This window comes from Neolamprologus multifasciatus, chromosome 13, assembly GCF_963576455.1.
Source record: "Neolamprologus multifasciatus chromosome 13, fNeoMul1.2, whole genome shotgun sequence".
Classification (NCBI taxonomy): domain Eukaryota; kingdom Metazoa; phylum Chordata; class Actinopteri; order Cichliformes; family Cichlidae; genus Neolamprologus; species Neolamprologus multifasciatus.
Genome location: NC_140451.1, coordinates 23,215,803 through 23,226,736, shown reverse-complemented (window position 1 = coordinate 23,226,736; position 10,934 = coordinate 23,215,803). Strand labels below are relative to the sequence as shown.

Genomic DNA, 10,934 nt, shown 5'->3' with positions numbered 1-10,934 from the left:
GGGAAATGTATTTCAGGCCAACTAAATGTTTCTAGAAAGCCAAAGGCTGCATACTTCAATTCCCAGCATTCATTGCAATTGCATGTTGCGTTTATAAAATGTATTCGCCGGTCCTGTAATTTTAACTAAACGCAAGATGTGTATTTATCACATTTAGTGGAAAATTAGACTTATTATGTAATTTGCATTTATGTAAAGTAATGTAAAGTATTTTTTGAATCGGTAAAACCGCTACAGAAACAGAAGGTAGGAACTCTGTTTATTATCTGTTTGGCGAGGACGACTGGAATTCGTCGTAGGACCTAAACAGTTACAGATGGCGTGAAAGAAACGTACTTAGGAATAACCGTAATAAGAGCCGCCCCAGAATATACTAACACAACATAACCAATTTAAAAGGAAGACAAGACAAGGTAAGGCCGAATGAAGCTTTCAAGAGGTTGTCGTGACAATCACTCGTAAAACGTTAAGTTTATCTAGAAGCTTACGATTTCCTCTCTTTATTTGCATTTAAATTTAAAGTCATAATATAAAAGCAGACATTGCCGACCTGTCATATGTCTTTCCACATCGCCTTAGCGTCGTATCTTTTTATTAGGTCTTTTAAAACTGCTACTATGGAGGCGCTGCAGAGGAGAAGGATTGAGGAGGACATGGTCCAGTACAAGCTCTTTTTGATCCAGCCAGGCAGCTCTTCTTCACAGCAGACTGAGGAACGTCTGACACATCTAGTAGAGGAGATTTTGGCAAAGATTGCCCCTCTTCTGATACAGTACATCTGGCAGCATCAGCCAATCAACCTCAAGTATCACCCTGAGAAAGGTAGAACTTTTTCAGCACCCCAGAAAGGAAGCAGCATGCTGTATGTCTTTACGTGGTTAACACTCGGTACACACACTAACGGCTGGCGTGTATGGATCTCATTCACAGGAGGCATTCCTGCTCACATTGGCGGGAGCACTCAGTTTGGAGACAATGTTGAGGACGAGTGGTTTATCGTGTATCTCCTGCTGCAAATCACGGAGGCTTTCCCTGAGCTTACAGCAAGGTAAGGGCGACCCTGCTCATAGTTTATAAATATTTATAAACTCAGAGCAGAGTTTGCACAAAATAATAAAACAAAAGTATCAATAAATAAATAAACACACCCTATTAAAATGCTCACCAGTCATTTATGTCTTTGTTTCCAAAATAATTGTTTATATGTGCAGAGTTGAGGATAATGATGGGGAGTTTCTTCTGATTGAAGCAGCAGATTACCTTCCTAAGTGGCTGAATCCAGACACAAGTGAAAACAGGGTGAGTTTTCCACATGACATGGCAGAGTTGACAGTACTGGAAGCACTGTATGTTTAAGCCCAAAAAATTAAATGCCTCCCACAGCATACTACACAGTTATAAACTGATCCCCAGGCAAGCTTTGGTTTAATTTTAGACCCCCCTACTGATACATTGAAATGCGATTCACAACACCAGGGTTGTATGTCAAAATAGTTTTCATTTTAAATTTAAAAAAAAAACAGGAATGTTAACCTTAATTAGTGCTTAAAATGGTTGTCTGTAAAGACTTTCTCATTGGTCAACTCTCAGAGCTTAAAGAAAAAGGCTTATTCCGTAATGAATGACTGGCAAGAGCCCTCCAGCTATTAAGGGCATCTACCTTCAACTGCACCTGCATACGGCCCACGACATTATCAAGGATCACAGCCATCTGGCACACCAACTAATCTGCTTGTTTCCCATTAAAGAACAGTCTTTCTTATCAACCAAGTGTTTGGTCAAGTGTTAATCTCATTGTCATCTTCAAGTTTGGACAGAAATGATCTGACACTTTACTGCAATGCAATGTGCAAGCCAGGTTAAATAATCCCACTGGCACTACTGCGTACACTTGTCACTGCACAATTTCTCATGTGTAGTAATGCTGCATACTGCACGCCTATAATTTTAAGAATGTGTATCCATTTATGACTTTTAAAAATTCTATTTCTGTCTCTAATAGTATTTTAATTTTAAATTTAGATTGATTTAGTGTTGTTTATTTATTTTTTAAATCTTGTTAAATTTTTAGATGCTTGGTGACTTTTTCCCTCATCTTGTTAAGTACATTTCATTGTAATGTTGACCCCGTGTTAAGCTCGACTTACAATGCACCCAATTCGATAGAATTACTTATCATCATGCTTCATTTTTGTTTGTTTTCAATTTGACTTTTCCTGATTAAAGTTAATGCAAGAACAAGCTTGGAAGAAAACATGTAAAAACTTACCTGCACAGCCCTTTTAAATTTTGTTTACTTGACACTGCCAATATTTTGCTAAGTGTAGGCTTTTTTGCACCACTCCTTTTCTTTCTCAGGTCTTCCTATACAAGGGAGAGTTGCATATCCTTCCCTGTCCATCTAAATCCACTTCAGTGGGCTTTTCAAAAGATGTGGTACCCAGTGTGGCACAAGCTTTGGAGCTACTTTACACCCACCCAGAAGTCTGTCGGGCAAGCTCCAAGATTTCTTTAGCACTGAAGAAGAGACTAGAGGGGTAAGAGGGATTCCACATATAATCAATATTCAGTATTCAAAAGCAACATCATGATAAATACTACTGAAAAAGTTACTCTGCATGCGTCAACTGGCACTCAGCCTATTTCAATTACATAGTTTCCTTAGGGATAAATAGAGCATTCTGATTCTGTGGTTTCCAGCTGCATAAACAGGGAGAGCACTGGCTACATGATATGGGCTATTTAAAACATCAGAATACAGGGTGCTGAATCACTGTTGTGTACTAGAGGAATACAGTTTTGTAACATATTCTTTTTCTTTCCCCTCAGGTATCCAGGGAAGATTAAATCTGGCCTCCACCGTGCCCAATGCTTCATACCTGCAGGTATTGCCACTGTGTTGGCACAGCGACCAGACCTCATTGCACCTGCAGTTTCAGCATTCTACCTGCGGGATCCAGTAGATTTGCAGGCGTGTCGAACCTTCAAGACGTTTCCTCCTGATACACGAGTCCTTACTTTGGTAAATACATCCATGTATATATATACTTTTTAAAATGTAATATCTTTGTTCAGAACTGTTCTGTGTTGTTTTATAAATGCTTATTTTATGTACAGGACTGTAATTAGTGATTTGTATTTATTTATTTTTTGGGAGGGCGTCTGTTTCCCCTAACCTTGAATAAATATTTTCAGGTGACGTTCACCCGGTGCCTGTATGCCCAGCTCCAGCAGCAACAGTTCACCCCAGACCGGAGGAGTGGTTTCACCTTACCTCCTCGTTCTCATTCCCAATACAAGGCTCATGAGCTTGGCTTGAAGCTGGTGATTCATTATATATCTTTGTACTTCATACTGTGTACTTTTAATGCAGATAACAGGGTTGTTTTATTATGTAAAAGTCATAATCTTGTGCTCATGCTGTACTCCCAGGCCCACGGCTTTGAGATCCTGTGCTCTAGGTGCAGACTGCCTTCATCAGAGCCAAAGGCCCCAGTCAGTTGTAACCCACAGTGGAAAGGCTTTATGGAGAGTTTGAATAGGAATGGCTACTTCCATGTATGTCACTCTTTTTTTCATGCATGCACATGGCTAAAGTTGCAATACAGTCAGCATTTATCTATTGGAGCACATTTTTAAAAATGTGCTCCCTCCATTTTGTCAAATGCAGGGAGAACTGGAAGGTTCAGCACGTTACAGAGAACTTACAAGATCAGCAGAAAACTTCTTCAAACAGTCAGTTGCCTCAAAATCAAGGTAAAGACGTGAATATGTGAATATGTATGCCAATGTCATCTAAGATATCTATTTGAATGAACCTTTGTGTGTGTGTGTGTTGCCTCAGTGCTTTGTCCCCAGGTGAGGAGGTTCTCCAGCTGCTGCACAGCTGCGAACCATTCAACTTGGAGGAGATGAAGAAAAATGAGTCACAGCTCCCCCAAGAGGACAGTGAGTGAAAATCCTGACTAGAAACTGGCAAAATCTTATATAAATAATGTGTGAGTGTAAATAATTGTCTTTCTTAATACTGAAAGACATTAGTCACATTTGCCAAGTGATCCATGAAGGCACAATGTGAGGATACTTAATTTAGACCTAAGTTAAGTGTAATTTTCCTAGCTAGGGTAAGAACACCTGTCTGTCTCTGGAAGATTTGTATGTTAGTTGTTAAGCATTGTAACTTTAATATCACCTTGCTAGAAAGTGAGCATTGCTGTTGTCTATCTCAGCCACCTAAGATTCTTCGCCTTGTGCCAGTTTCTTTCAGTGTCTGTCCTTTTGTTATGCTTCCCTCATTTTCTCCATTTTTTTCTTACGGACATTTCCCATAATTAGTTTTTCTCTTTGTCAACCTCCAGGTGATAGCTGGCTGGATATCACAGCTCAGGATTTGGAGCGGCTGTTGCAGGAGAGAAGTGGGGGTAGAGCTGATGTTGGCAGACAAAACTCAAGTTCCACCAAACAGAAACAGCATGCCGGGGATGCAGAGGAGAGGGGAAAGGAGAAGGAGGACAACATAGAGGAAGAGGAAGCTGGCTACAGCCTGGTAGCTATCAGTCAAGGGATGAAGAACTTCCTCAAGGCCATGTCTTCGCATGAAGGTGCAGAACTGCCCTGGTGAGACTAAGTGACTTTGTAATCTTTTGTTCATATTTAGCCAAAAATCTATCAGATTTTAATATCCATATGAATGTAGTATGAGCATGGTTTCCCTTAATGGTCTCCCTGAGCTCCAAATTGGTATGTGTATATTCTTGCAAGCCTAATTTATTTGGGCCTACATTGTCATACTGACAGTCTTTTTCATTTCTATTCCAGGAGCAGTGCAACCCAGCCTTTTACTATTGATCCAGACTCAATGGCCAATGCACTGGGAAGACTACTTGGTATGAAATTTGCCAACAGGGTATGAACTTGCTACAATTTTCTTTTTAAAATCATTAATGAATTTGTCTTTTTTGTTTTTTCTAGGAGGCAAAGACGAAGAGCTGGATTCAGATGATCTTGATGATTCTGATAATGATGATGAGGAGGTAGAAGAGAAAGAAGATGGCTTCTGTGGTCAACCAGAGATGAAAGGAACAGAAACTCTGGACAGTCTCAAAAGATATATGGACCAAATGGATGAAGAATTGATGAAGACTAATGTAGGACAAAGCTTCAAGCGAACGGTAAACTCTCGTAACACACCTTCCTTTGCTAAGATAAAAACTATTCAAAAGATATACGCAGGACACAGGTGTCACCCTAAACCTATCTTTATCATATCTGCAGAATTACAACAAGGCAGGAGCAAGCGGCAACTCCTCTCACCCTTCTGCCAGAGACGATCTCCCAAGGGATAACAAACTGGAGGAGAAAGAGGAGGAGATCCAGCCCTTAGATGTGGATGTCAATTTGGTCACAAACTTGCTGGAGTCCCTCAGCTCCCAGGCTGGGCTGGCAGGACCAGCTTCCAATCTGCTGCAGAGCTTGGGCATACATCTACCACCCAACTCTGATCCCCCATAAAGGGCAGGAAGTAGAATCAAATAATTTATATGTGTCGTTTGACCTAATGAGATGTGGGAAGTTAACAGCACAGGAAAGACCAGCAGCTAAATAATAAACACCAGACACAGTGTGCTTGATGGAAGCACTGAAATTACTTGTAACACAGATGAAGTTAATATTAAAAATACCTTAAATTCATCTGTTTGAAATTACGGTTAACTGAAAGTGAGATTTTGCAGCAAATGAGCATTTATATCAGGTTAACTGTAAATTTTTAATACCTGTTGCTTTGTGTCATTGTTGCGTGCACTTATGGTGGTTTTTGTTCTACTACAAAAAATATTTTTCTAAATAAAGCCGTTTTTCATTCTTATTTTTTATTCAAATTGTCAGCATAATTCACATTTTCTTAGCATATTCAAGTGTAATTTTAAAAATGATGCATATAAACATTTTCCAAAAAGCTCAAGAATGACTAGGAAGCAATTTGGCTTCTAATAAAAATGTGAAATACTCAATTACAACAAAAAGAACAGCAGCACTAGAATGAGCGTTCAGCTCTTTCCACATGTGAACCCCCTTCTCATCTGCAGTCAGATTCATTCAAGGGCAACTTTTGTCTGTCTCTGGTTAAGTATTAATTCAGTTAACTAAGCAAATTTAAATTGCTAACTTGTTTTATGATGTTAACTATCTGTGTCAACATTCTGTCATTGTCATCCCTTTTCCTATGAAAGCTGTCAGGGTCATACGAGGACTACTTCTAGGGATGTTCAGCACATCCGCTGTTAAGAGCTCTCAGAAATTAATGTCATAAAACTGGAAACGACTCACATTTATTTTGTTTGTTTATTTGTACATAAGAGAAATTCAGCTTGTTGATAGTTGCTTAATACTTCAGCTTCATGTCTGAAAGAAAAATTGTAATGTTTGACCCCTGACGCTTAACTGTTTCATTAATAAATACCTAGCTTGTAAACTATTTTCCATTAGTGCCACTGATTTAGAAAGTGCGAGCAACAGCACTCATGTTGCTCACGCTGCAGAAAGTCACAAGTAGCTAGGGCATGTATCGTCTTAATAACATATTAAAAGAATAAGATAAAAACTTGTGATGACACATAATTACTAACCGTATATCGTTAGTGTGCCACCATAGCCTGCATTTTGTCTTTTATAACTTTGTAATGTGAGTGGATATTGACTGATAAGGGATGAATAAAGCTAGTATCTACAGGTATAACACTTTGGTTAGGGTCAGTGGAGTGCAAGACGACCTACTAAATCTTTTAGTCCTTTACAGAAGCTGAAAAAATGGCTGAACTATGTACCTCGCTGAGTGGAGCAGTGCAGCAGCAAGGGGTGAGACACAAAGAGCCACTACACCGACCAGGAAGCTCAGCACCATTCCCAGCAGGAGAATAGCGAGCAGGTATCCATGGAAGAGCAGGATGCGCCAGCTGGCCTGACTCAACACATGCCAGGGACGCTCTGGGTGCAGAAACCACAGGAGGCCCAACACCCAGCTCTGGTTCACCAGCTGTGTATAGTAGATGTCAAAAACAGAGGCTTGGGAATCTGGAGGGTGTCTGCGCTCCATCTCAGACACTTTAGCAAGCCAAGTCAGAGACAGGCTGTGCAGGATTAAAGCCAGAGGTCCATATATATACTCCAGAGGCACAATACTTAAGAGACCCTCAGATGCTGCAGACAGACAGAAAGAGAAAACTAATTAGAGGTTCATTTACTCTAATATGTGAAACCTTCATCTGATATCCAAACTTTTACCTGTGATGATCACAGAGGTCCCACTGATGATAAAAGTCAGAGCAGTGATGTAGCTTGCTGGTGGGGATGCCAGCTTCAAGGCAAAACTAAAGGCCACAGTTACCAGGGGCAGCAGAAGCACCATGAGGACGAAGAGGTTGGAAGATGAGCTGCTGGCTTTGGCCCACATGGTCAGCACTGCTTGAATGCTGCTACAGATAGCAGACGGCAACATCCTCTCACCCAGGGACCTTGAATAACTTCTTAGATGCACCAGATCCAGGGCATGCAGGAGATTTAAGAATAAGAGAGACACCAGAACCTGAAAAGACAGAATATAAAAAAAGAAACAATTATCTAACTTTAAAAAAAGCCTACACGTGTTTATGTGAATCACTCATTTTTAATGATAGGTAAACATTTACTTCAATCCATGTGGCTAAGGCATGTTAACACAAACTGGAATGTGTGAAAGGTAGTAACATTTACAGCTGAGACTGAGTGAGTGCCTCTTCATCAGCAATTTGCCTGCAGGGTCAATTTGGGTCATAATTTCAAACTAGTCCTGACAAAAGGGAACAGAGTTCACATCTACTTTAAAAAAAATATTTATATTTTAAGCAAAAGTCAAACAAGGAAAAAAGTAATAAAAAATCAATCAATTTTAATTAATATTGTACATTATCATAATCATTTCTGTTTTTGACAGCACACTTAATCATTTCAATGTTGCCACTTTAGAGCCTGTAAATATTGTGATGGATTTCTATCGAACAGGTTAGCAAGTAAATGAGTTAACTGTAGAGATATTAAACACTACTACACTATGAACTAATAGTGAAATAAATGCTTATGTCATTTCATGCTCAAGCAGCTGTAGTTTATTGGGTGGGTAATACATTACAATTAGCCATTCTTTGCACAATAATATTCTACACTTGGGGTCACTTCATTATTACCAGTTCAGCTGGTGGTTAATAAGATCTCAGTCCAATGGAGCAGCTTTAGGATGTGGTGAAACAGGATTGATGTGCGATGTGATCATGTCAATATGAAACAAAATCTCAGAGGACTGTTTCCAGCACCTTGTTGAATCCATCCAACAAACAATGAAGTCTGGAATGCAAAGGGTAGTCTAGCCTGGTACTAGCAAGGTGTACCTAATAAAGTGTGAGCATATGCTGTTGACTTTTCACTAACACATCCTGATTTCTGCATGCTTGAATTTATGATAAATATGCTGCGACATACCTACACATTCACTATTCTTCTGAAGGGCCTCATAAACAAAATGCATATAAAGCGGGTCATATGGATAAGACGCGGACTAAACCCAACCGGTCCTGTGACTCATTTTCAGATGTTACAGGCAATGTTAGCTTGTGGACCATAGAATCATTTAGTCAGTATAGCACCTCTCCTATATATCAGCAGTTGAGGTCAAAGCTGGACACCCAAAAGTTAATTCCACCTTTGTACAGCGTCACACTTGCATCTGAGTTCTTTGGGCAATAATATGGTTAATCATCTATCCTGCACACGTGTTATCAGCAATAACGTCCTTCTGTCACTTTCCTCTACGTCTGCTTTCACCTTTAAACTAGCACAAACAGCAATTACTGATAGGATTTCACTGACCACCACAGCTGGCGGCACAAATGATTAACAACAATCCAGTGATTAAGCTTACATTTTGAAAGACCATTCGAATGTTTGTTATAACTTCCTACTTTTTTCTTTTGCAATATGTAACTTCATTATTTGCCTTGATGTTGGCAAAGCTATTATAAATGCACCTGTAATTGAAGCAAAAGCAAATACCCTGCGGTCAAGAAACAGAGCTTTGTGTAAACTAAAAACCATTTGAGTGGCCTCATATGACCTTTTTTCTCACTTATATAAATTACTATTTATACTAATTTGTAAAAAGGTATTTTTGACCTTATCCTTTCTAATCAGAGTTTGGTTGTGTCCAAAAGAAGAAAATCCAAAAGTTGCAGACACCAACCTGGGCAAAGCTGAGGGCCACAGGATATGGGTAGCGATACTGAGGGATAAAAATGGAAGCCACAAAGTTTCTGAGTTTGTCGCCCAGACCATATATCACCACAACCAGCAGGACCAGACTGGCAACCAGGGGCTTCAGCGCATGATGCGCTGAAAGACACCATACAGCCGAGGCATATCTCGTCCTCCATCTCCCTGAACTGTGCACAAGAGACATAAACCATAAAGTCACACTGATAACAATGAACTTATAAAATGTTTTTTTTCTTTTTGTTCTGAGTTTAATGTTTTAAAAAAAACTTACATTGGAGGATATATAACCTTTCGTTTGCAATGCAAGTTTGCATTTTAAATGCAACTCCTGATTCTTTTATATGGTTCCCAAGATCCAATATATTAGATTAAATTTTAAAAACAACAACAACAGCATTATCTTTTATCCAAAAGATGTGTGTTTTTTTAAATTTATTTATTTTTGTATTTTATTGCAGGATTTCCCACCTGAAGTCCAGTTGTGAAGTCGTGAGTGTAGTGAGAGCAAAGGTTATTTCCTCTCACAACAACCCAACTTCGCTGTTTACGGATGATCTCTCAAACAGTGTTCTAAACATGTATTGTAGTCGAGACAATCACATCACAATTACATACACTGTCTGATTGTTTTGTTGTTCCTTTTCAGTTGTTTATGTTTCGTGTGGCATGCCCTATTGTAGTTTCCTTGTTAAATTCTACTGATACCAACAGTGCGTCCCTTTTAGACCAGAATATTCTTTTTCAATAAAACTCATGTCAATTATGAGTCTGTAAATATACAGCATAATAGTAAAAGTCAAATAAATGATAATATAAAGCGGAGAATAAATATGTATCAAATGTAATAAGACCTCAGAGGACTAGTAGGCGCGTTTAGCTTTAACAGCCTATCAGCAGAACTGAAGCGCGATTATAAAAAGTGCTGCTTTAAAACTTAAAAGAAAAGAAAAGAAAAGAAAAGAAAGACGTATAGACCAACTATAGCAAAACTAATTTAAAAGGAGCGCAACTCATTTTCTTTTCGGGGGAGGAAAAAAAGCGAGAAACGACATTTACTCACCATTTTGTTGTCGTCATAAAGTCATAGTTCATCTTCAACCTCCAAACCATCCATTCCGTCTGTGTTGCTGTCACTTCCATTCATTCCTACAACAGCCAGTAATAATGCGATTATATCAATAATAATAATAATAATAATTCATCCTTGTAACGGACACGTATCCCGTCCGCCTTTTATTTTGGTATTTAAATAAATATAAACTTGTGACTTCATTCATCCAGTTTGCTTGAGGTGAAGTAGTACCCTTTGCATCTCCTGCTTTGGCAACTGTTTGTGACATTCATCTCCGGCTTTTCGTTTGCTGACGACCACATGACCGCCTGTGCGAAGGTGAATTTGAATAAACAGACTCATTAAACTGGGAGGATGCCGCTCTGTACTCTGCTTCTGCACTGTGCGCACTGGGGTTCTTATAACTGTATTGCTATAAACACTAATATGTCTTAAACCATAAATGTTTTATGGTTTAAATGTGAGAAAACTGCTCACATATTCTTCAATGATTTTCAGCAAAATCATCCTGTTGGTGCTAAATGACTCAAGAGTACACCAGGGGGCAGTCAAACACACCACC

General features: G+C 39.2%; 2 protein-coding genes across 4 annotated transcripts; one reads left to right on the top strand and one right to left on the bottom strand.

The window, feature by feature from the left end:
• Positions 1–84: 84 nt before the first annotated feature.
• Positions 85–5,866, top strand: ecd (ecdysoneless homolog (Drosophila)). 2 transcript variants are annotated; one of them, XM_085182760.1, is made up of 14 exons: positions 85–413; positions 599–822; positions 931–1,048; positions 1,212–1,299; positions 2,359–2,537; positions 2,830–3,022; positions 3,196–3,324; positions 3,433–3,558; positions 3,671–3,756; positions 3,845–3,948; positions 4,359–4,617; positions 4,819–4,886; positions 4,972–5,171; positions 5,275–5,866. In XM_085182760.1, the coding sequence occupies exons 2-14, from the start codon at positions 618–620 to the stop codon at positions 5,509–5,511; spliced, it is 1,992 nt and encodes a 663-aa protein (XP_085038886.1). In that variant the 5' UTR covers positions 85–413; positions 599–617; the 3' UTR covers positions 5,512–5,866. The 2 variants fall into 2 exon arrangements, with proteins under 2 accessions (XP_085038886.1, XP_085038887.1); XM_085182761.1 differs by having other exon boundaries at positions 580–822.
• Positions 5,854–10,682, bottom strand: LOC146505582 (uncharacterized). Of its 2 annotated transcripts, XM_085182765.1 has the most exons (5): positions 10,604–10,682; positions 10,361–10,446; positions 9,269–9,467; positions 7,282–7,582; positions 5,854–7,197 (listed from the first exon to the last, which is right to left on the bottom strand). In XM_085182765.1, the coding sequence occupies exons 2-5, from the start codon at positions 10,438–10,440 to the stop codon at positions 6,791–6,793; spliced, it is 987 nt and encodes a 328-aa protein (XP_085038891.1). In that variant the 5' UTR covers positions 10,441–10,446; positions 10,604–10,682; the 3' UTR covers positions 5,854–6,790. The 2 variants fall into 2 exon arrangements, with proteins under 2 accessions (XP_085038891.1, XP_085038890.1); XM_085182764.1 differs by having other exon boundaries at positions 10,361–10,651.
• Positions 10,683–10,934: the final 252 nt, after the last annotated feature.